We start from the raw sequence: 24,774 nt of genomic DNA, 5'->3' as shown, positions 1-24,774 counted from the left end.
GTCTTAATCAACAAGCACACACATCCCCAGTTTCTCAAGGGAAAGTGGAAATAACATCTACAGGCATGTAGGACAACTTCCCTTTAGAGAGCAATAGAAAACGTAAGCATTTGTTTTTCACTCTAAAAAGGTTCAGTCTCCTAATGTGGATATCCATGATGACTAGAGAGCTGGGAGAAATATTCTCAGAGAGATGACAGTCACATCCCAAAGGAAAATATAAAAAGCAGAAATGCAAATCTCTTTGTAGCCACCACTGAAGCAATCATATCAGTTGAAATATTTCTAATACTGTTTTTTTTTTGGACCCAGCTCTGTGTGAGTGACAACAGACAAGAAATTTTTGCAGTAAAACTCTTCCAGCATTAATAACAGCTTTAACAACATCCTTTTTCAATTTTTACTGGTCCAATGGTCAGAGGAGCAGAATGGAATGCCCAGCTGTGCTAATGATCCCCAACTGCACTAATGAATTTTCATCTCCGTTTGGTGGAAATCTTCTTCTTTTATCTGTAAAATCCAGCTTTGAAAAACTCTAAAATCCTTGTGTTGGTCATGCTGAGCAAGTGGCATACTCAAATAGCAGTTCTTTGTAGAATAAACATTATATAAATACATTGTGATTAAATAAAAGTCTTAGCAAAATTTGCTATCTATTCCTCTGAAATAAGAATCCTTTCATTTTATTAGGAAAATGTTCCATTATGAAGACATAGAAAAGAGTGGAATTAAGCAGCTTGAAATAATTATTTTTATACAGATTGAAAAATGAAACCATATATAACATTCTGTGCACACTTTTCACAAAGGCTACATCTACCTTTCTACAGCCACAGAAACCTCAGAAAATCTGCACTGCATATTATTTGAAAGTGTTAGTATGAAATTCATTTGTCATTTCTCCAAAACAAGAAGGGGTTGGTAAGATGGGCATGAATTATTTTAGAGTAAATGCACGGATTGAACAGGTGGATTAATTTTCAGAGTCAAGATTGAATTCTTGTTATGTCAGAAATGAAAAAAATGGCTAGTTTTTAGTAGAAAACCAACAATACTACAATACGTCACCATCTTTTACTGAACTTTGGTACAAAAATGTCAACTTTTCAGTGAACTTTTCAGTTCACAATGTGCTCAAGAAAGTCCCCAAACCAAGTGCTATTCATAAACCTATCAGAAAAAAAAAAAATGATTCTTTTCACATCACATCCATTTATATCTTGTTTCCGCTAATGAGTGGTCATCTAAGTTAAAAAAAAATAATAATAATAAAAAAGTAATACTAATTTTTCAGTTAAGAGACTTGATGTGGGCAGACTGGTTAAATTCATCCAACAATGTTGTTAACCTTTTTCATTACAGATTTGTACTTGGAAAATCTTTTCTTATTTATGTCAAACTTAATTTTCCAATTAAACAAAATTATGCATGACTATTGAAACTACTGAAATATCCCAGATGCTCTGTGGCAGAAATTCTACCTAAAAAAAACCCTGTATGATACTTTCCAAACCAGGAGAAATCATGTGTTAAACTTTAAGAACTTCCTCTTTTTTTTCAGAAAACAAAACAAACAAAAAAAAAACAACACATTTTTCATGAGTAGAACTGCTGGATAAGCAACATAGTGAGGTACTGTCAGACTTCAAAGATAAGAAGAAAGAATCATATTAGGAAAGTCCCAAAAAACTTTGCCACTTTTTCCACCAACCTTTATAAACTATCATCAACACTAAAATTTTAGTTTTAGTTCCATCCTGAGTGACATTCAGAGACTTACTGAAATCCTGGGGACCCTTTTTTTAAATCCTACCACACTATAAATACATAAATAATCATGCTTGTGTAACAGCCTGATTTGAAGGAAATTAAGAGTTATACATTTCTGACAATAGATACTATCTAGTATTCCCAGTTTACTACTGGAAAGTCTGCAGAAGTTCTCTCATCTCAGACTAAAAGGCAAGATGTAGCAGTAGGCTGCTACAGCAGCCTACCATGCATCATTCCCAAAGTTATCTCCAACGATCTTAGTTTTGAAGACAAGACTATAGCCGGAGTTTGAGGAAGAAAACAGCCTTTTTTTTTCTTTTTTTTTTTTTCTTTTCCCAACTATGGCCTTAAAACTACAGGATCACCACTCCTTATGCTCTCCCTACAAACTTTGGCATTTTTATGCCTTCAACAGATAAGACTCAAAAAAAAAATAGGGCAAGAAGAAGATGATGAAAATTCTTGCAACAACTTTCAGGAGTTCTTCATCTGCATTACACAACTGTGATTAGCCCCATCTGCTTAGTCAACAATACATTTATTTGAGGTTCGCCCCACAGATTTTGCTAAAATGTACCACGAGTGTAAAACTACCAAGCAATTTATACAAACATTCCTTAATACTAACATCTTCCAGATTAGAAATCTACGCTACTTGCATTTCCAGTGTCAAAAGAAATCATGCATGCCTGAAGTCTAGCAAATCTTACAAACCAATTTCCATGCAAGACCTTTTCCAAAACGCACTACTACTAAAGACAGAGATGAAACGTCAGTCCTCAGCACAGATTTCAGCTTAACACTCACTCCTCCTTAAGCTGGCAAGAGACATGGAAAACCTTCAAGGAAACCAAGGTTGCTCTGGAGTTCTAAGGAGACATCACCCTAGTCCTACCAAATGTGTTGCAGTTCCAGTTATTGCCAAGTTACATGTATAGGGGCAAGCTTGTCAGTGCTAAGTACAACAGCATTTATTTCAGAAAAATGAGAGTCTAGTTTTCAGTTAGTTGCCTTGTTAAAGAAGGTTAAAGAAAATCACAACAAGCCGTCTTTCTGTAGTTTCTACAGCACCGCTCACAATTGACTAGCCAAACTTTCATCAAGGGAAAGAAAATCACATGGATGTAAAAGTCTAAGATTCCCTTAACTAAAATCAAGCACAGGATGCTGGAGAAAGGGCATTACTGGACGGGTTGGATGGAGATAGGTATCTGGTTCCTCCTGGATATGTCCTCCATTTGCCATCTACCATTAAAAAAGAGCTAACTCAGAATAGGATCCACGAGCTATGCAGCAATGTAACAACAGTCTTGGGACCGGTGCTGTTTAATATGTTTATCAGTGACACAGACAATGGGATCAAGTGCACCCTCAGCAAGTTTCCAGATGACACCAAGCTGAGTGGTGCAGTTGATACAAAAGAAAGAAGGGATGCCATCCAGAGGGACCTGGGCAGGCTTGAGAAGTGGCCCCATGTGAACCTAATGAGGTTCAACTAGGCCAAGTGCAAGGTGCTGCACCTGGGTTGGGGCAATCCCAGCCACGAGCACAGACTGGGAGAAGAGCTCACTGAGAGCAGCCCTGAGGAGAAGGACTTGGGGTTCTGGTGGCCAAAAAACTCGACACAAGCCAACAGTGTGTGCCCGGAAGGCCAACTGCGTCCTGGGCTGCACCACCAGAGGGGTGGGCAGCAGGGGAGGGAGGGCATTGTGCCCCTCTGCTCTGCCCTCGTGAGGCCCCACCTGGAGTGCTGCGTCCAGGGCTGGGCCCAGCACAAGGAGGGTGTGGGGCTGTGAGAGCGGGGCCAGAGGAGGCCCACCAAGATGGTCGGAGGGCTGGAGCACTGTGAAGAAAGGTTGAGAGAGCTGGGCATGTGCAGCCTGGAGAAGAGAAGGCTCTGGGGAGACCTCATGGCGGCCCTTAAGTATTTCAAGGGAGCTTGTAAAAAGGATGGAGAGCAACTTTTTCCTTGTGCAGACAATGACAGGACAAGGGGGAATGGCTTTAAACTAAATAATGGGAGATTTAGATTAGGTGTTAGGAGGAAATTCTTTGCTCAGAGGGTGGTGAGACCCTGGCACAGGTTGCCCAGAGAAGCTGTGGATGCCCCATCCCTGGAGGTGTTCAAGGCCAGGCTGGATGGGGCTTTGGGCAACCTGGTCTGGTGGGAGGTGTCCCTGCCCATGGCAGGGGGACTGGAATTAGATGAACTCTAAGGTCCCTTCCAACCCAAGCCATTCTGTGATTCTCTGATTCTGTGATCTAGTTCTTCATCTAGTTCAGTGATGCATGCAAAGGAAGAGAGTTTCATCGCATCCTTCTCCTTACTGCTTTTTATCTCTACTTTTGACCATAGAAAAGCGGGCCCAGAGGATTCAATTCAAATCACAGAATCACTGAATTGAAAATGGGCAACTGTTTTTCCTGTTGTACACCTGAGAGGTCATAGAGGTAACTATAGCACATGGATTAAGAGACTGAATCAATGACTATGCCATTTAGTCTGGCAGGAAGCACAAGCCTTGCACTGGAGGAGAAGCTCTAGACAGATTATCGCTCACAAAAGCACTGAAGACTCATCTGCACATCTCAACAGCCAAACACAGGACAAATTAGCAGGGCAGCTTGTGATATGTTCCTCATTTTCTATGTATCACATTATACATCTTGACACCAGCTCAGGTCACTGGGCAGAAAACTGCAGGGTCCCTGAGCCATCCTTAATTAGCTACCTGCAGAGATCAGGCCCCAGATGTAATGAACAAGATGAGTGGTCAACTCTGCTATTTAAATTTCATGTTGCTACATGGAGTGCAAACCACACTTAGCCAAAAGCCTGGCCTACCTTACAAAAAGCACTACTTTGGAAGTTTTCCGCTCTGATAACAACCAGAAGGGACAATTTTAGTGCAAGACTTCTGCTAGCCCAGATATGCAGAGCAATTAAAACCTGCATAAATGATTCAAGACAGTCGAAGTCTTTCTCTGTGTAGGCTCTAAGACAGATATTTCAGGGTGTTAGCCTTTGTGATGGGGTTTTCTTTAGGCTGAATCCACACCTGTCCTAGCAACAGAGAGAACAGGTTGATGATTACACTGCTGCAGTTATTTACTTGGTTGAAGTGCCAGTCTTCTGGGTATGCAGTCAAATTGGTACCTATTAGGGGCCTCAAACCATGCCTAGTTTAGCACTGGTATTACTGACCATCTTTGGCAGTTGAACTTGATGATCTTTGTAGGTCCCTCTCAACTGAACTGTTCTATTTATTCGAACAAATTTGGCATCTTATTTTTATTAAGATTCCTTAACATTTTAGCAAAACTTTTTGTTGTATGTTGCAGAATCTCCCAGTCAAGCTTTAAATTTGTTCAGTGACCATTCAGAACAAGAACTTGCAAAATCCATCATTGGAATGTTGTGGTGGGTTGCTTGGGAAGTTGCTTACATGGAGGGACTGCACTATCCTGAAAGAAAGGAATTTAACTTCCATGGAAAGAAGCTTAGGCGACTTAAGGATTTAAGGATTTCAAACTATATAAGAAACTTTATGAAAAATGGCACATGTATATGAAAGTATTGCCCATATCAGAAGACTACTGCACTGTGGTTAGAGCAATGACCTGCACTCTAAACATAAATGTTTGCGATTTATACAATATCCTATTTCCTCTCTTATGTGCTAAAAGCAGTTGCAAAACACATTATCAAGAACTCATTACCACTGAGTTCCTGGAAAAAACTAATGTAATGAATCCCCAAAGATGTAGCCTCTATTACATATAATGGATGCACTTAAGTCATTCTTGAAAAAGACCAGCAAGCTCAAATAACAATCTCAGACTGCTACGTAACATTTCTCCCTGCAAAACTTACAATCTGACCTCAGAGGAAGAAAGTTTTAGGATATTTGAGACAGTCAGAAAGACAAAATAAAATGTTCTTTTTTAAGTCTATATAGTTAAAATCAGGCAGAGATTGGCTGGGGATGAGAAAACCTACTGGGAAAGTCTACTTTGACATAAAAATACCAATACCATTTAAGTCCAACACCACAGTTTATTAAGCTGCTCATCTCTCTCACATCAACTTTATCCAGTATATATACAACAAATCACTGGAAACAGGTGAGCTGTTTGCAGCTGCTGACCTTGCAGGAGATATATTCAAAATTATTATCACCAGCTTAATAAACTGATCCATACCGATCCTGTTTAATGGAAACAGTGATCTCTTGAAGATAACATTATATTACACTGATGTCAGTAAGATATCAAACATGCTTTTCCTATGCCTTCTGACATAAACTATAATGCTATCATTCTACATAAGGTGCAAAAAAGGAAACTTCTGATAACACAGATATTTTTGGTAGCGAGTACAATTCAGCACTTAAGAAATTCAGGCCAAAGGACAGCGCATATTAGTTTATTGCATATTTGCACAGTGTAAGCCAAGCTACAAGCACATAACAAGTGCAGGGAAAGAAGAAAAGTTGGTTGTTGTTTTGTCAAAGAAAATGGTCAATAGCAGAAAAGTAGCACAAAGGAAATACCTTAAGATCTCGCCTTTCCAGATGTAAAAGCTCAGAGCCTCGGATGTCATGGCTGATGAAGATTTCTTTGTACTCTCCCAAACTGAGCAGATCCAGCCAAGCAGCAACTTCATCTGTGCCCCATTTTTGAACTACCAAAGTTAAGAGCAAAACCCCCTTAATTTCTACATGCTCAAATGCATTACAAGCAAAGGTTAGGCCAAAGAGAGTGGAAAACAGAGTAGAATTGCCGTGCTAGCAAAGGGAAAGGTTAGAGGTGTCATTTCCAGAAAAAACGACAATTTCCTTTATACATGCAGGTTACAGGTTAGCAGTTAACATGAGAAAGTATCTGAACAAAGTTGGGGTTCTTTGCTTTGCAGCCATGCTTTCAGCTTTACTACAGTTTCTCCAGTAAAGCCTTTAAAACCTCATGTCCCAACAAATTCACATTAAACAATCTTAGGATCAGTGACGCAAAGTCTAATGTTCTACTTTATACCATTAATTTATTAGTAGTCATCCAGGAAGAGGAGAAGCCTTCAAAAACTAATCAACATGTAAAATTAATATATAAACCATACCTCAGATATAGCAATGGCAGCAAGCAAGTCCAGTTTTAATCAACAATTTCTAGTATTAATTAATGCTACAATTATTCTTTAAACTATTGTGTTACATGGGTCATTAATAAGCTCTCTGTACAACATTGTTCTCTAAGGTTAGTTGCCCACATTAGTCCTAATAAGAGCACATTTATTGAAAAAAAATAAAAAGCTATGCTACTTATTGGTATAATTTTGCAACTTCGTTCAATGCTGCTTTAGTTTTAAAGTGAAGTCAATCTGAAGTCTAATCTGAAACTAAAGTCTAATCAACAATGGCAAGATTTTGCAGATTGTCCATTAAAAACACAAAGATGTAGAAACAGTTTTAGGGCCATCTGATCACTGATTAACTCCTGGACATAATATTAAGGAAGTAAGTTCATGGATAATGGTGGGAAGAGAGGAGAGTGGAGTTTGTTCAAATTCTACTAATTAAAAGATCAATATTGACTATCGTGACTTTTTGTTTGACTTGCCTAAATCACTGAACTTGAAAACCACCTGAAATTTAAGACTAACTGGTTAATTAAACGAGTGTGATAAAGGTATTGCACAGCTTCTGAAACTAACTTGAAAAACCTGAATTGGAGCTTCACAGGGAAATTGTGGGTCTACATATGGCTTGTATTGCTATGAGTTAATCAACTGCAACCACCAGCAAAGACACAGGTCCTGTTTCATGATAAAACAGTAGCTATCTATATATTTTTGCAGTTCACCTTTGGTTCCCCTGGAAGTCATGGGGTCCTACTGAATGCTTTCTAAACGCATTAAAGGAATGTTCATCCTAATAAAGGTGCCAACTAGTTCAGTTGCCTCTCAGTTTATCAGGGTCAGGACTTTACTCTTAGGTAGAGCATATAATTGCAACTCTTACTAAAAATACGAAAAAAAACAAACAGAAAAACCAACCAGCCCACAGACAAACACAAAATCACATTTTCCCCAAATGTTATTATTTTTCTTGTAATTTCAAAACACATACCAGGCTGAGGGCTGGTCTTATGCTTCTGAATTTTTTCTTTTTTAAACTTTGGCACTATGCGAAACACTGTACTTCTGTTGTTTCTTTTAGCATAATCCAAAGGAGGATCCTGCATGAAAGAAAGACATAGTTACCTTTAATTAACAGAAAACAACAGTTAAATTACATACTTCAGTTGGTTTTACTTCTGTAAAGAATTATGTAAGGATTTAACTCCATACAAGTTTAATTTGCTAAATAACCATTTGAAGCCTTTTAAAATCATAAGAGGGAACAGAAAAAAAAAAATGCCCTAAGCTTTGAGGCTTGCTCACAGCAGACAGAAATGATCTAGCATCATTACTGGAATTGCCTCTCCACATTATGAGTCTAACTTACTCTTCCCTCTTAAAAATAAAGTTTAATTAGAAACAGAAAGTATTAATCAAACTCACCTCATCATCATTTGGTTGAAAAACATAATAAAGCCAAGGTATCTCAGCAAGTTTTCTCAACTCTGTCTCCACGCTGTGCAAAGCATCAGACAGCAGCTCTTCATGGGGAGCTTCTAACTGCTGTTTATAAATAGGCCAGAAAAATAGTACTTTTAGATTTTTTACCATATAAGTTTTTATATCCGGATATGTTGTTACCACACACAAACAGCTGACTACATTTCAGCAAATGTAAACGAACGGTGAAAACAAATATTCTTACCAACTTAAATTTTCCTTCAGTGGCATTTCAGACCACCCTGACGTGACATTTAGTATAGACCCATTCACCACACTCATGAGCCTTCATAGAACAGAAGTTATCTGATAACACCAACACTAGACCACAACATTGGAAATGGTAATTTCCAGCACAAGTGAGTAAAAAACTGACCAGAAGGACAATAGCCTGGAAAGTCTTTGTATGAAACGTGATGTTAAAAAAAAAAAAAAAAAAGTAGATGGTAGTAAGCCCAAGTTATTATTTGCAGATTTCTTTATATGATAGAACACTCATACATGGTCAGGTAAGAGGAAATGGATCTTGCGCCATGGATCTCTAAGACATGCTTGCATCATGGATCTCTAAGACACTCAAGGATCTCTTGGAATGGATTTCCAAGGCATTCCGTTCCCAAAGACATCCCATTCCCAAAGGCATTCCAGTGGTGATACGAGATCTGAACTACCCCTTCTTAATAGGTGAGACATGGAGCCACTTCAGCCACTGCTACTGGCTGAAGGTGTGAAGGAACAGGCACCAGGCATGGAAGGGGAACAGGACTGCAGCCTCTGAGGGGAGACAAAAAGCCAAAGTGAAAGCCAAAGAGGAAATGAAAGTATAAAAAGCCTGGGACTTACTGACCTATAGGAATTTGGCTCTATCAACACTTTGAGAATCCTATGGATGTATCGGTTTTCCTCCGAACCTTGGTCAGAAAACCACGTTCTGCAGCTGTTGTGTGAGTGAAATTTGTATGGAAAGGATAAGGCAAACAGCTCATCCAAGGCAAAGCTGTTTTGGGCTTATCTGGGGTTGCTGAAGCACCATTTTGAGATAAAGTGTTGAATACTGGAACGAGTTGTTTGGAATCATTAAGTAAGCAATCTGAACATCCATTTTTCTCTTTGAAGTAAAAGTAGGCCCAAAGCAGTTCAGAATATCTTTTTGAAAAGATCTAATGAAGTTATGTACAAATTAATATATTTTTTTAAATGGATTTGTAAGAGCATCTTTGATCTCCGGTGCCGGAAAAAGATTTTGACTTTTTAGGTTTTTGGAGATAAATTACAAGTCCCCACTAATTTTTCCTACCTAACAGAAACATTTTTCTTTTCCTTCAATAGTTTGCTTATATTACCACTTTTCAGAGCAGAGACCATCATTAGTAAGATATCACTGTTTAGTATAGTTATATTGGAAATATTAGTTCCTTCTTGCTATAGCGTTCTTTTCTCTTCTGAAGTCCATAGTACTTGGGGAGAGAATTCAATCCCTATAAGCAGACTGATCTTTCTTTTGCCTTACATTTTTTTCAGTTTGAATGTTTAGATGATTTTGAGGATGACACTTGTCTTTGAGGAAGTTACAAATTTTCTTGTGTTTTCATTTTTAAAAATTATTTACAAAGTCTTGTATTTTTATATAAATGGCTGAAGTTCTCTCTCAATAAGCACTTATCTAGTTGCTTGATTCTCAAAGGGAAATGTTTTGCTTAGGGCCAAGAAACTCTCACTCGATGGTGAGAAAGTTTATGCATTAGCAATATTACTCAAAAAAAAAAGGAAAAAAAATAAAAACAACCTACAGTGCAATTCTGGTAAAGGAGTCATCAAATTTAGGGTAAATTCTCCTGCTAGAACATCTAGAAAAAGCTTCTTATATCCAAGTTGAAAATTAGCACTACAAATTAGATGTTTAAAATAAAGGATTTTTCAGTTTCTTCCCAAATAAAATTTTTTATATGATGATATTTGATTTCAGTGAGTTCAGATCCTTTCATTCAACTGAAATGAATGTAGTACTTACCCCTTAGTATATTCTAAAATAGTGCTCTGTTCCAAATTGGAAATGCTTTTAAAAAAGTAAAAAGCGAAACGGTGCATTCATCTACCTGGAGGTCTTTAAAGTCTTTGACCTGGTCCCAATACGACATCCTTTTCTCTAAATTGGTGAGATATGGATTTGAAGGGTGGACAAGGAATAGGCTGAATGGCTGTAGTCAGAGTTACAGTCAACAGCTCAATGCCCAGGTGGAGGCCAGTGATGAGTGGTGTCCCTCAGGGGGCTGTCTTAGGACCGGTGCTGTTTAGTATCTTTATCACATGGGTGACAGGCAGACAATGTTAAGCAATGACAGGACAAGGGGGAATGGTTTTAAACTAAAAGAGGGGAGATTTAGATTAGATGTTAGGAGGAAAGTCTTCACTCAGAGGGTGGTGAGGCACTGGAACAGGTTGTCCAGAGAAGTTGTGGATGCTCCACCTCTGGAATTGTTTAAGGCCAAGTTCGAAAAGACTCTGGGCAACCTAATGTAGTGGGTGGTATCCCCACCGTAGCAGAGGGGTTGGAACTAGATGATCTTTAAGGTCCCTTCCAACCCAAGCCATTCTAATGATTTGGTAGATATCTGGTCAAAACATAACTACATTTCTTTTTTTTTTCCAAACCATATTCCAGCCATAACTATCTGTGAGATTCCACAAATCAGCTAATCAGCTTCGTTGTCCCATCTTTTCATTTAACTAAAAATGGTATTTATATCTAATTCACCCTTTGATGTCACCCAGCTAATACTGTCATATGAAATTGGTTAATGTTATCTTAGAAGAGGTGACAAGAATCACAGTCTCCTTGTGTATGCATTTACATTTCTTGTCTCCTTATAATGGAAATACTCAGAGCTGGTAAACAGCAATCAGAGTAAAAGCTTACCAAGTAGCATATGCAAGGGAGGCATCAACTGACAGCTATAGGGAGCTTTGATCACAGATGAGAGGGTGGGGGATTATTGAAAAAAAAAAAAAAGATATTAAAGAAAGAATGTCTGTCTTTGTCACGGGAGAAAGACTGGAGAACAGTGTATGATAGAACAGCAGAAGATAGATCAAGCAACACCTTACACTTCCTCTGTTTCTAATCAAAGTGAGGAACCAACATACATGCAGCTTTGGCATTTATAAAATATGTGCCAATAAGGCTACAACGGTGCCTTGTTATTGTAACTGTGGAATACTATTGTGAGTAAGAAAAGTAAGAATGCTGTCAAATCAGTGTAATGGACATTTCTGGAAGACACCTAGGTAACTTCCAAACAACCTTTTTATTAAAAAAAATATCTTTGATGTAGACCCATGAAGACATATGCATAGACCATAATGAGAAACAGAAATAAAATATGCAAAAATCAGACACAGCCAAATGAATCAAATTAAGTTTAGGAGTTTGAACACCGGATCAGCTCAACAACACAATGAGAGGTAATGTTTCAGTTGGAAAGTTTCCATAATAACATTATTCCTAGATTGTCTTGATAAATTACACTAGTCCTAGTACTGCATCAGCAACTTAAACTTTTTCCTCTAATTCCTCTTCTCAAACTATTTTAAAAAATAAACAATTTTCTCTGTTGATTCCTCATTCAATCTCAAATGGGGAATTAGTAATAGCTATCTGGAGAAAAAAAAAAAAAAAGAAAAAAACACCAGTAGATATTTTTCCCATGTCTTGAACAAAATCAACTAATGAATATTTTTCCCTTTCAAAACTTCATAAAATAGATCATATGAGCCTAATCTTTAACTATTTTATTAAATGGGGAGGTGCTCTTGACTCTCTGGACAGACAAGAGACCTTGCAGAGGGATCTATATAGGCTGGAACATTGAACAATCATCAACATCATCAAGTTCGGCAAAGTAGGGTGATGGTTGGACCAGGTGATCTTGGAGGTCTTTTCCAACCCTAATGATTCTATGATTGGAAAATGTGAGATTCTGCACCTGAGACAGACTAATACTGGACATAGGTACAGACTGGGAGACGAGTGGCTGGAAAGAAGCTGTGCAGAAGCTAGGGTTGCTGGTCGACAGTTGGCTTAACACGAGCCAGCAGTGTGCCCTGGCAAACCAGGAGGGCAAAAACGGTCAAAAGAGGTGATTATCCCACAGTAATTGGCATTGTCACAGCCTCACCTTCAATATTGTGTGCAGTTCTGGGCTACACAATATAAAAAGGGTGTTAGGGTCCTTGAATGTCCAAAGGAGGGCAACAAAGCTGGTAAAAGGGCTGGAAGGCATGAGCTGTGAGGAGAGTCTGAGGACACCTGGGGTGTCTAGTCTGGAGAAAAAGAGGCTAAGAGGCAAGATCATCGCTCCCTACAACTTCCTGAGGAGGGGAGATGGAGAGGGAGGTGCCCATCTCTTCTCTCCAGTAGCCAATGATAGGACGTGTGGGAACAGCAAAAAGCTGCACCAAGGGAGGTTCAGACTGGATATTAGGAAACATTTATTTACTGTGAGGGTGATCAGACACTGGAACAGGCTTCCTAGAGAGGTGGTTAATGTCCCATGCCTGTAAGTGTTCAAGAACCATTTGGGTAATGCCCTTAATAACATGCTTTAACTCTCGGTTAGCCCTGAAGTGGTCAGGCCTTCATGGCCTTTGTAGGTCCCTTCCAATTAACCTATTCTATTGTATTTCTAGAACTTGTGTGTTTATTATAGTGGTTATTATCCTTTAGGCCATATACTAACCCTTGTTACTGTAGAATGGACTTGTACCATTTTTCACATGTAAAAAGGTATCCGAACCTGCCCCAATATTTTTCACACCTGAACTCAGACGAATTGGAATATTCTTATTGATATCCATTTTTAATTACAACATTCAAATCAACAGTAAGGTACCGGTACATCTGTTTCCGAATCCAAAGAAAATATATCTGTTCCTACTCAGTAATCTTGTTACTGTAAAACTGGACCAGCATAGAAAACCTGACATCTTTCTTCTCTTCACAATTTCAGATAAATGAATTTTCTAATTATGTATCCAACTACAGCAATTCTTAAGTAGTCTTCTTCATTTTAGGGACAGAAACACTAGCCAAAAGAGATGAAGCAAAGTCTTTAAGTACCATCAGTGGTCTCTTGAACACTTACCAGTTAAAGATTATAAAATAACTCTTCCTAGGTATTAGAACAAGGGTGAGATTTACTTTACCAGATTAGATCTGTAGAAGGTGAATGTATGAGTCTGAATAGCTGTCACCCCCAGTTCTATTTAAACTCTGAAAATAGTCCATAATAGAATTCCAGAAGTTTTCTTAAATGCTAAACCTCCAGAAGATGATTTATCTTTTTCTAAGATGTCTCCAAGACATCTGGGGGTGAATCAGCCTCAACAGATATATTTATTTCTCTCCACTGACTACTGAAAAAAGCAGCCCAGGCAATGACTTTTAGATATGTCAAGTGAGGAAAGATGAACACCAGCCTAGGACAAGAATTTGTAACTCATTCTGCATCCAGCCACAAATGCAGTGTACTATCTTCCATTCGGCCTTACAGAGCTGCTTATAGCACATCTTAAATTCCGTGTTAGTATTCTAAATCAAAGAACAGATCACATCAAGCATGAGGGAATAAAATAATGTATTTTGTCATCTTACCAAAGGAACTCTTCCTACTAGCAGGGATTCAGTTTCATTATGTAAGGCCTTCACATTGACAGCTATCTCCATGGCAGTGTTTCTGGTAAGGCTCTGGGGAATAAGAAGCATAAAAATTATTTGATAGGATGCTACTTGGTCTGAGAATAAGTACTTTGGGCTTACAGCATATACTGTGTATTCTTCTAGGAGAAATACATCAATTTAGCTCTACATTGACAACTTCTTCAGCACTGAGATCACAAAAATATATATATATACTATTTATTTATTGTCTTTTCCCCAACTTTATTAAATATGATCTTATACAATCCTAAAGGTCCAGTGATAAGACACCTGTGAGAAGAATCCATGACTTTTATGGATGGCAAAGGCCAACAGAGAAGTTGTGGGCCTCTTTTAACAAACCATTGACACAACTCATTCGCCTTAATCTTAGCAGAAGTAAACTGCTAGTCATATTTTAAGGAGCACAGGTTAATGAACATATTTACCACAGGTAAGCTTAGGTCAGTTAAAATTATATAGATAGACTCTACCTAATTAATCATCTTTGGCTCCAACCCCTGAAAACACACAGGTTGCCTAGTAAGAAGAGAGACTCAGTGTCCCTTCTCCCCTCTCTGCATTCTCTGCATAACGTTTGGATAACAATTAAGTGTGAAAATTTCTATGAAAACATTCATGAGAATTGACCTGTGTGTAGTAATATCATTTGTTGAGCCTTCAACATGCCTCTACTCTGTGTCTGGAGATATGCCTACACTGTTGTCTGCAAGTAGTTGCCATCTTACTTTGGCTATTGTTTTTGCTATTTGCTGACACGAGTTTGATTTACTTGTGCTCAGAACTACAAGAGCACACCATCTTGCCTGACTAATATACGCATTGCTGCATCACTTCAGGATGAATGCCCCTCGCTGTGGATTTCTACTGCAGATGGAGTGAATTCTTGACTGCTTCCAAAAGACAACAGACATACTTTCACCATGCCCTTCATCCAATCTTCCTTTTGGTTACTCCCACACCACAACAAAACTCAGATGCTCCACGTATTCAGTCATTAACATCCCTTTCCAACATCCAGTAATCACAAAAGGGAACATCAACTGGGGAGGACAATGATGAATGCAGAAACTACATCATCTATTTCCTCAGATATCACATTGATCTAAGATCAGGAGGGGACTTTTCTCCCTCTTCTGTAGGAAGACAGTTTTTCTAACTCATATTCCCAGTATCATTAAGAAATTTCAGAATCTTTGAGCATTATCTCTCCCAAACTTATCAGCTATGGGATGTTTCCTTAAGCATGTGAAGAGCTAAGACTTCCTGCAGCTGTGCAGACCAGCACCTTCAGAATTGGAAGTAACTTTCCTTTTATTTTCACCTTAGAAAAAGTGACAAAAAAGGGGAGTCAATACAGCTCTGTTCGTCTGTTAAGCAATTTCATTTTAAACTTGAGTATGTGTATGTGTATCTAGGAGTCTTGTTTATAAAAACTTTAAGAATTATCACCCAACTTGTTGCAATACGGGAGCAGGGAGTACAACGCAGATCCTATGTCACAACCTTATGCCCACAGACATTATAATGCATTTACTTATACATAAATGTCTGTTCTTCCTTTACCTCAGGAAACCTTGGGTTCGCTTTATTTAATGCATGTGAACATGCATTAACAGCATGAGCAAGCTCCTGCTCCAAGAGGCCATGTATTTTTGCTGCTTCACAGATTCTACAAAAATAGGAAAAAGAGAAAAATATTTCTTACCTCCTATAAAGAGTAATTCTTAAGACTACACAATATTATCATGTGAGAAAATATAAAAAGTTCACAAAACATTTAAGAAACATAGTCCTTTAAAACAAAAGTTCTAATATAAGCATCACTTTAAGCAACACAGAAACTCATATAAATGATATCCATAACACAGAAGATTTATTCTGCTATGAAATAGAGACACATTATCTGCCTTAGAACACAAATGTTATGCAAGACTTGTACCAAAAAAATGTGCTATTAACTCAAACAAACCACAAAGGAAAACTCTCACATATTAAGATAACTCGTCACGAAATTATTTTAAAATTATCTTAAAAAATATTAAATGTATTCCACAAAGCATATCACAAAAAGCTTGAGAACTCCTTTAGACATGACATTCAAATTGTCATCATTAGAGATTATCTGAAGTCCAGCTGTAATTATAAACTCAGGACCATCTGCAGAACAGTAAAGTTTTAAGCTGTCTCAGCTACATTTCCCTCCAGGTAAACTATAATCTAAACCATTTTTTTATGTCTACTTAAGTCACCAGCACAGTATAAAAAGCATTGAAGAACTACAAATAATTGTAGTTCTTGTGCTGCTAAACAGGGGCTCCAAGAATTAGTTTTGATTACTTTTCTCCTATCAAGACAGGCTGAGAGAGCTGGGATTGTTCAGCCTGGAGAAGAGAAGGCTCTGGGGAGACCTTACAATGGCCTTCCAGTACCTAACGGGAGCCTACAGGAAAGTTGGGGGGGGACTCTTTGTCAGGGAGTGGAGTGACAGGACAAGGAGTAGTGGATTTAAACTAAAAAGTGGTAGATTCAGATTAGATATAAGGAAGAAATTCTTTACTCAGAGAGTGGTGGGGCCCTGGAACAGAATATTAACAGAATTTAATCTGGCAATGTGGGTCCATTGAATGTTGTTTTGTTAATTGCTTGCTTCTGATATACTTTAAGAAAACTTTCTTATTTACTGAAAAGTGCTCGTCTTTTTTTTAAAACATGAATAACAAGGTTTTATGGAGAAATAAAAATGGATGAGGAAGCAGTGACAGTGGAACTGAAAGTCAAGAAAAGAAAAGATTTGGATGGTCAGAGACTCCTGGAACAGGAAAATATTTTATATACTCATAAAAAACCTACAAAGATTCAAACACCTGAGAATGATCTGTCCACAGTTATGAGACATGAGCAATGTAGATGCCTATACTTGCTGTAGTCTCTCCTGTTATACCCAATGGAGAGAAATTCCAGGACAGAGGCACCTGTTGTAGAAGGTGCATCTAAAAACAGATTCAGATGCATGGAGTTCTAACGTATCTGTTAATTGACTAGCTAGGTGATGTATCTTCACTGTTGACTTCTAAAGTAGATTTCCAATGTGTTTATTTGTTTTTTCTTTTTCCCCAAAAAATACATTTTTAGTTTTGATTAAAAAAAACAATCGTCTCTCCACAAAAAAACTTTCCAGTTTTATGTTTCCATTGCTTCTTCAAAAAGTCAGTTTTCACAAGACATTAAATTCTGAAGTGACATATATTAACAAGCTAAGCCTTAAGAATAGTTAAAAATAGTAATAAATAGTAATAAAAATAATAAATAAAAATAAATCAAAAGACTGATAACAGTGGTAACTAAACATTAAACAAAAGACAGGGAAAAAAGGTGTGGCCAGCAGGTAAGGGAGGGGATTGTGCCCCTCTGCTCTGCCCTCGTGAGGCCCCACCTGGAGTGCTGCGTCCAGGGCTGGGCCCAGCACAAGGAGGGTGTGGGGCTGTGAGAGCGGGGCCAGAGGAGGGCCGTGAGGGTGGTCAGGGGGCTGGAGCACCTCTCCTGGGAAGAAAGGCTGAGAGAGCTGGGCATGTGCAGCCTGGAGAAGGCTCCGGGGAGACCTAATTGCAGCTTTTCAGTAGTTGAAGGGGGCTTAAAAAAAGATGAAGAGCAACTTTTTCCTTGGGCAGACAGTGACAGGACAAGGGGCAACAGTTTTAAACTAAAAGAGGGGAGATTTAGATTAGATGTTAGGAGGAAAGTCTTCACTGTGAGGGTGGTGAGGCTCTGGCACAGGCTGCCCAGAGAAGCTGTGGCTGCCCCATCCCTGGGGGTGTTCAAGGCCAGGCTGGATGGGGCTTTGGGCAACCTGGGCTGGTGGGAGGTGTCCCTGCCCATGGCAGGGGGGTTGGAATTAGATGATCTGTAAGGTCCCTTCCAACCCAAGCCATTCTATGATTCTGTGAAAATACACACTACTAAATCTATGTATGCACTCACATGAATAATTCAGTCTTGGTGTATAGGTTACCAATCCAAACTTACTAATTCTATTGTACCTGGTAATAAGTTCTTCTGCAGCTTGTGAACAAAGCTGTATCTGAGTGACTTCTTCTTCTGTAGCCAACTCAACAGCCTGTTGAGGGTACAAGGGAGATCGAATGACAGGTTTGCAGGAATCATACTTCTGTTTGTCTTCCCAAGACTTCAGGGTGTTTTCAAAGGCCTGATCAAAATGAATTATACAGTCAGTTCACAGCACTTGTGGTATTTTTGTCGATATATGTAAAAGCTTATGGAATGACACACAATTTTATATAAGTAGTACTAGCTCTCTAAATAATGAAGTGATATTTATTTGTTTAAAACTTAGTATAGAGAATAATCTGATTCTCTATAAAATAGAGAAGATAATAATTCAGTTCTGAAAGATATCTCTCTCCCTCTTATTCTCAACAAATGTCTTCCAAAATTGTAAGAATATGAAGGCAATAATAATGTAAGCATATTTTGCGAGGACGGTAGGATCCAAATCTCAAAGTAATAGAAATATCAACCCTAAACGAATGGCAGAAAAAAAAAGTTAACAAACTTAATAAAATACAATTCCAATGCTATGAATTCCACACTAGATTCAACATCCAGCTAGTGGCCAGAGAACTGAGGGACAATAACGCCTTTTGCATGGTAATCCTAGACAAGCATGAACTCTCTAGTGGCTTTGTGACTAGAGTATGATTGTGTTTCTTCTTTCCGAGACTGTGTCTAGTGGAAGATGGAGAATTAGTAGGACAGAGGGATGAGAGAAATCTGCACAAATTATGCCGAAAAATAGACATTATAGAACTTCATTATATCTGCAACCTGTTAAAATTTCCAGTATATGATTGTGTATACATTTAGTGCCTCAAAGAAAAAAAAAGAAAAAAAAGAAAAAAAAAGAAAAAAAGAAGAAAATTTTGAGCATTCTTCCTCTTAGTATATATTAAATAAGAACACGGGAATAGCACAAAGATAGCTGAAAAAAGCTAGTAAAGAGCTGTGTTACTTATACAAAAGAACACTTCTCTATCCAGCTTATTACGGAAATTAGATAACTGCAAGTAATTACTTAAGTAATATAAATAGTTATAAAACATTTTTGTAAGCACTATTTTTTCCTGTTGTAACTAAATCAAATTACTACAGAAAACAATTTTAGCAAAGGTATCTTATAACACGCTTTCTTCAACATACTCTGTCTCGTGTTAGCATCTGAGCTCTGTTTTTATGTACAATTTTAATAACTCCCGGGGGCTGGATCCATGCCTCTCCATCGACTTGCACTGGAACCCCTTCATCACCAAGTATGGTGATCTTTACTGACCGACACTGGAAAAGAACAAACATGTTATTTTACAGAGCAATAAATATTAATCAAACTGACGGACCACCTGAAATATGTTGATTACTAGGAGCTGTGGCTTTCCTCCAGATTTGCCTCAAGGGTGAAGCGCTTTTATACTTCATCCATCATTTAAGACAATTTGTTACCCACTAACATTAAAACAATGTCAGTGCTTTATTAATGTATAGGGCAGTGGTCATCTAGAGTACCACCACTCTCCAGCATCCCAAACCGATGCCAACTTTGTCATGTGCTTTCCACCAAGAAACAGACCTGAGCTATCCGGTGGTGTTGCAGTTTGATAACTCTTGAAACTGCCATCTGCATGCTGCCAAATACTGCCACAACTTCTAAGATTTTATCATCAAAAGATGGGGCCCCAAATATCTGAAAGAGAAATAAAATATTCCATTTTACATGGTACATTTTGTTCTTAGAGTGCATGACCAATGAAGCACAAATTCAGCCTTCTTTTCTGTAGGTTCACTTACAGATTCACACTCAACATTTAAATGCATCTAAATGCTTTAGAATAACTACATTGTCCCTGTAAATATTATAGGAATGAGATACCACAGACAGCAGGCAAATGCTATGTTAAAACAGCAATGACAACAGCATTTCAAATATCTGAATGACAGGGCATATCCTTATATATACAAAGGCATGTTCCATGACTAAGAAATGCTTTTCAATGCAAAATGAAAGGCCAGTTTAAACCTCCACTTGGTTAAGGTACTTAATATCTAAGTGGTTCTTGAAGTTAAGCGGAGCAATGGTGCTTTTTTCTCAGAAGTGCTTATGTTCCTATAATTCTCTGGAAACCAACATCTGATCCACTCTCAGCTTTGATAAATGATGCTTGAATGATGCATACTGAGGAGAATCTTGTTTGAAATGTATATAATTATCTGCCATAAACATTAAAAAAAAAAAAAAAAGTCTAATAAATGTCCTTATCCAGCCAAGACTTTGAATTCCCATGAGCTTAGAAAAGTGCATGAAGTGGAGCGTGTGCCATTGCCACCTGGTGTCTTGGAGGAGAACTTGGCAGTGTTGAGGGGAAGTCTTAGGCTGGAGTTCAGTTGGTTCAAGGGACCCAGAAGACACCGTAAGCCCTATGGTCACTTGAAGCTTGATCATTTCATACTGATATGGAATAAGGAGCAGCAAGGGAGAAAAGTCAGCAGGAGGTATCACTCCAGTAAGATTATAATGAGTAAATAGTGGGTAAATTTCTCTGAGTGGTACTCAAACAACCTCACTTGGTGAAGTAAGCTACATTGTACACCAGAGAATAGATGAGAAAATCCTGGAAAGGAGCCCAAAAGACACAACTGCCCCCTGAGAATGGAGGTGCCTCCTTCCTGGAGGTGGAGAATAAGACGGTGAAGATCCAGGACTGCACAGTCCAGGTAGTGGCTGCAGTGATGCCTTAGTGAGGAAGAGGATGGGAAACGGGGAGGAACTTTGGTCCTTGCTGCCCATCACAAGCCAATGGGAGCCTTCACCCCAGTGCAGTGAGTGGGGCTTTGACCTGGAGACTGAGGAAGTCATCTCAGGGAAAGGGCTGCACAGCACAGTTGCCATAGTATGCCCTCCTTTGCCATAGTTTGCCACAGTTGCAGCACTTGCCCTCAGAGCATCCCAGGATTGCATGGGTGAGTCTTGAATAAATCAGTGTTAAAGAATGAAAATGCAATTTTACTTGGCCTAGTGTGTTCTAAACCAAAAGTTTTCACTGATAGATTTTTTTCATTTACTATGGGTAAGTGAACTGCTTGAAAAGATCCAAAACAGAATTTCTGGTTTTCCAAGGTAAAAAGGTATGGACAGTCCCTGATCCAGCTTTAATAACTGACATCTACAGGGCTATCTCAGCAGGGGTTAAGAAAAGTAGTTCCAAGACTTCATTTATTTTGTGCTTCCATTTTAGAAAAAGAATGGACAAACCACAGCCTAATCTACTGTGTCTCTCCACAAGGAAAACATATCTGCACTGAAAAAAAACCATGTATATATATAATTGTTTTTTCAAATGAAACCAAACAAATCCTTACAGATCAATGCTCAGGAAACAATTCCCTCCTTTCCTGTTGCATCTCACACAGGTCATGTTTCCAGCTTGTCTTTTGGACACCAAAGCAACATGCTTAAAGAAGCCCTACTCAACTCAATGTGCAGCTGCCCTCTTTGGCTCACCAGTAATGTTTCAGAAATACTTGCAGCCATCAAGGCAACATCTTTGTTTAGTTCAGATAAGCAGAAGTGACAGCATTTCAGACCACCACCATCTCTGACCATCGGTCTCTCAAGATTGCAGTAAAGCAGTGACTTATGTTCCTAACTTTGTCGAGAGCAAACATGTCACTTTGCTGGCAGTTCTGATCAGTAGATGACTAAAAATATCAATAAAACTGCTCCAAGACATACACATTTGCTGTATGCCAGTATGACAGCTAGGACAGATCTTCTCTCTCAGTCAGGCGGCCCAGGGAGAAAAATAAACTCCCGAATAGGAGCTGAGCAGACGTTAGAGATGCTTTCAAGCTATGAATGTGAACATGGAGAATATCAAAACATTAGATATCTGCAGCCAAATATAAACATAACTGCCATTCTCCAACATATATCAAAAAAAAAAAAAAAGGATATCGAAACATGTTGAAATACTTGTTCTGACTTTAAAATATGTATAAAAACTGAGCATAGTAAGTCACAAGAAAGCAAAAGCATTTTGGTGAAAAAGTCCTAGATTGTTGAGATTAAAACCACAATCTAATTGGCGAGTACAGTTTTAGGTGTGTCAGACCTCACAGTAAATCAGGATATTCAGAACTGGGATAGTCTGCAAGCAATTACAATGGTTGTACTGTGCATGAAGTAGACAACATGAAACAGTCTTAGTGCTGCTGTAAGACGTTCAAGCATCTGTGTAGTGCAACATTTCTTAGAAGATATGAGGAGGAAGGTAAAAAAAGATATCGTTACAAAATTTTTAAGAAGCTCATTGAAAATAATGTTTAAAAACCAGTTACTATCCCCACTAAATTATGAGTCATTAAATTTTCTCAATGACCATCCCTTAGTCCAAAGCTGTTTGTAGAACAGGAGGAAAATTCAAGTATAAACTGAGTGATTATCTTTGTCCATCTTCCTTATTATTAGAATATAACAGAGGAATCTATGCTTTGAGAAACTGTTTTACAACTGCTGCAAATAATATGTAGAGAAACTAGTAGTGTCTTTAAAATTATTTTCTAAAAATATAATTTCATAGAGCTGCTTTTTTCTTTTTTAATCATTAAGCCTTATTGTGAAAATTTTGCTGGAATGTAAAGGAAATGACAGAAGACAATAGACAATGCGTAACCATGGTATATATTTTCCATTTAAAAAAAAATCAAATACAAGACAACACAGTTTAAACTCAAGCAACCTCCCTGAATAAGAGTTGTTATCCAGACTGCACCATTAAAATTAAACAAGAACAGCATTTCATGGGATTTATTGTAGGTTTTGCCCAGAAGGTTATTTCTCTTCAGTATTACTCACATCATCTTCCTTGGTTCCACCCCAGAAATTAGTCCCACCAGCATAACTGGGAATGTTTAGCACAGCTATGCCCTGCAGACTTGGAAGGGGGATGTACTGTCCGTCACACTGTAATGGATAAAAGCTCATTCAGTATATAAATAATGTGATAAAAGTAGTCAGCCGTTTTTAATACATGAAGCCTCAACGGAGCTGGCAGGGGAGGACAGAGTCATTAATAGGTTGACACAAGCCTATTCCACCCACACTGCGAAGCAGCTCTAATACAAACTTTTCCTCCCTAATCTCAGCACCAATTTTTGCAGCGATGACAAAACCTGAGCATCTACAGCAGAGGTCTTCTGTGACTCTTCCAAAAAGCATTTTCACATCCCTACCTGTGAAATTTCTCACGCACTTAAACCATGCTCTCCCTATCAAGGATTAGAAGTCTTCTAGCAATAAAAAAATCTAATTCCCTGGGTGTACACATTAAGCCAGCAATGTTCACTGATGTTACAAAAAGCTTGATTTGCCCACCCTGTTTCTGCATTCCCAAAGTTGCAATACATTTGTTATTCAGGTAAGCCTATTAAGTGGGGGGAAAAAAAATAATAAAAAAAGAATGTTTCTAGCATTGCCACAAGTGTACTTAAATTCGAGTGTTGTTAGTACTTGTACAGCTGGCTTCCTGCGGAAATAATTCACTCTCCTTCCAGAAGTGCAAAGGCAAATCTAGGACTCACTGTTATGTTATCTTGGCTGTGGCTAAAATTTGAGGGTTTTTTTTGCAGGTAAGAGGTTGGTCCTCTTTATCCTCCAAAAAACATAAGCAACAACTAGTGCTACTCAACACAACCAAGTAATCATGTCAGGTCAACCTTACCTTGATAATGACCAGAGTAAATTTACAGTGAAATCACTCTTGATTTACAGCAGTACAACTGCACAGCTGAGCCAAATAATCTCAAACCATTGAACTGGGAGTCAAAAGTACAGTCCTGCAGCAGGGCCACAATGTGTATTTGAAGCAAGTAGGACATGTAAGGTCATAAATGCTGGATTCAGGTGTCACTTTGGGGATCATCAGTTTGCAAGTAAAGTTTTCTTCAAAGAACGTTGCTAAATTACTGAGTTACTAGTCCCGTCAAAGTATCTTATAATTATACAAATCATAGAATCACAGAATGGCTTGGGTTGGAAGGGACCTTAAGGATCACCTAATTCCACCCCCCTGCCATGGGCAGGGACACCTCCCACCAGACCAGGTTGCCCAAAGCCCCATCCAGCCTGGCCTTGAACACTTCCAGGGATGGGGCTTCTCTGGGCAACCTGTCCCAGCACCTCACCACCCTCTGAGGGAAGAATTTCTTCCTAACATCTAATCTAAATCTCCCATTATTTAGTTTAAATCCATTCCCCCTTGTCCTATCACTCCACTCCCTGACAAAGAATCCCTCCCCAGTTTTCCTGTAGGCCCCCTTTCTGTACTAGAAAGCTGCTGTAAGGTCTCCCCGGAGCCTTCTCTTCTCCAGGCTGAACAACCCCAACTCCCTCAGCCTGTCTTTGTAGGAGAGGTGCTCCAGCCCTCTGACCATCCTCACGGCCCTCCTCTGGACTGCCTCTAATAGGTCCATGAGGAAATCTTCAGCAATTGTATCAGGAGGAGAAAGAGATGCAAAGCATTTCCGGAATATGCTTAGTACTTTCTGTTTATGATTTAATCTCAGCAACAAGACACAATTTAACATTTTAATCAAAATATGA

The 24,774-nt window shown here is 38.6% G+C and overlaps 1 protein-coding gene across 14 annotated transcripts in view; it reads right to left on the bottom strand.

The window, feature by feature from the left end:
- Nucleotides 1–24,774, bottom strand: part of DGKH (diacylglycerol kinase eta) — a 176,990-nt gene that overhangs the window by 11,311 nt on the left and 140,905 nt on the right. For 11 of the 14 annotated variants that reach the window (XM_080554954.1, XM_080554966.1, XM_080554955.1 and 8 more), the window contains 9 exons: nucleotides 23,029–23,136; nucleotides 19,747–19,860; nucleotides 19,323–19,457; nucleotides 18,146–18,312; nucleotides 15,672–15,777; nucleotides 14,040–14,132; nucleotides 8,333–8,452; nucleotides 7,899–8,007; nucleotides 6,327–6,457 (listed from right to left, as the gene is read on the bottom strand). In XM_080554954.1, the coding sequence (XP_080411080.1) occupies nucleotides 6,327–6,457; nucleotides 7,899–8,007; nucleotides 8,333–8,452; nucleotides 14,040–14,132; nucleotides 15,672–15,777; nucleotides 18,146–18,312; nucleotides 19,323–19,457; nucleotides 19,747–19,860; nucleotides 23,029–23,136 (1,083 nt within the window). The remainder of the gene's footprint in view (nucleotides 1–6,326; nucleotides 6,458–7,898; nucleotides 8,008–8,332; nucleotides 8,453–14,039; nucleotides 14,133–15,671; nucleotides 15,778–18,145; nucleotides 18,313–19,322; nucleotides 19,458–19,746; nucleotides 19,861–23,028; nucleotides 23,137–24,774) is intronic. The other 3 variants (XM_080554961.1, XM_080554959.1, XM_080554962.1) reach the window with 1 other exon arrangement.

Source organism: Anser brachyrhynchus, assembly GCF_964034855.1.
Source record: "Anser brachyrhynchus genome assembly, chromosome: 1".
Lineage (NCBI taxonomy): Eukaryota > Metazoa > Chordata > Aves > Anseriformes > Anatidae > Anser > Anser brachyrhynchus.
This window is presented reverse-complemented; position numbering and strand designations above follow the sequence as displayed.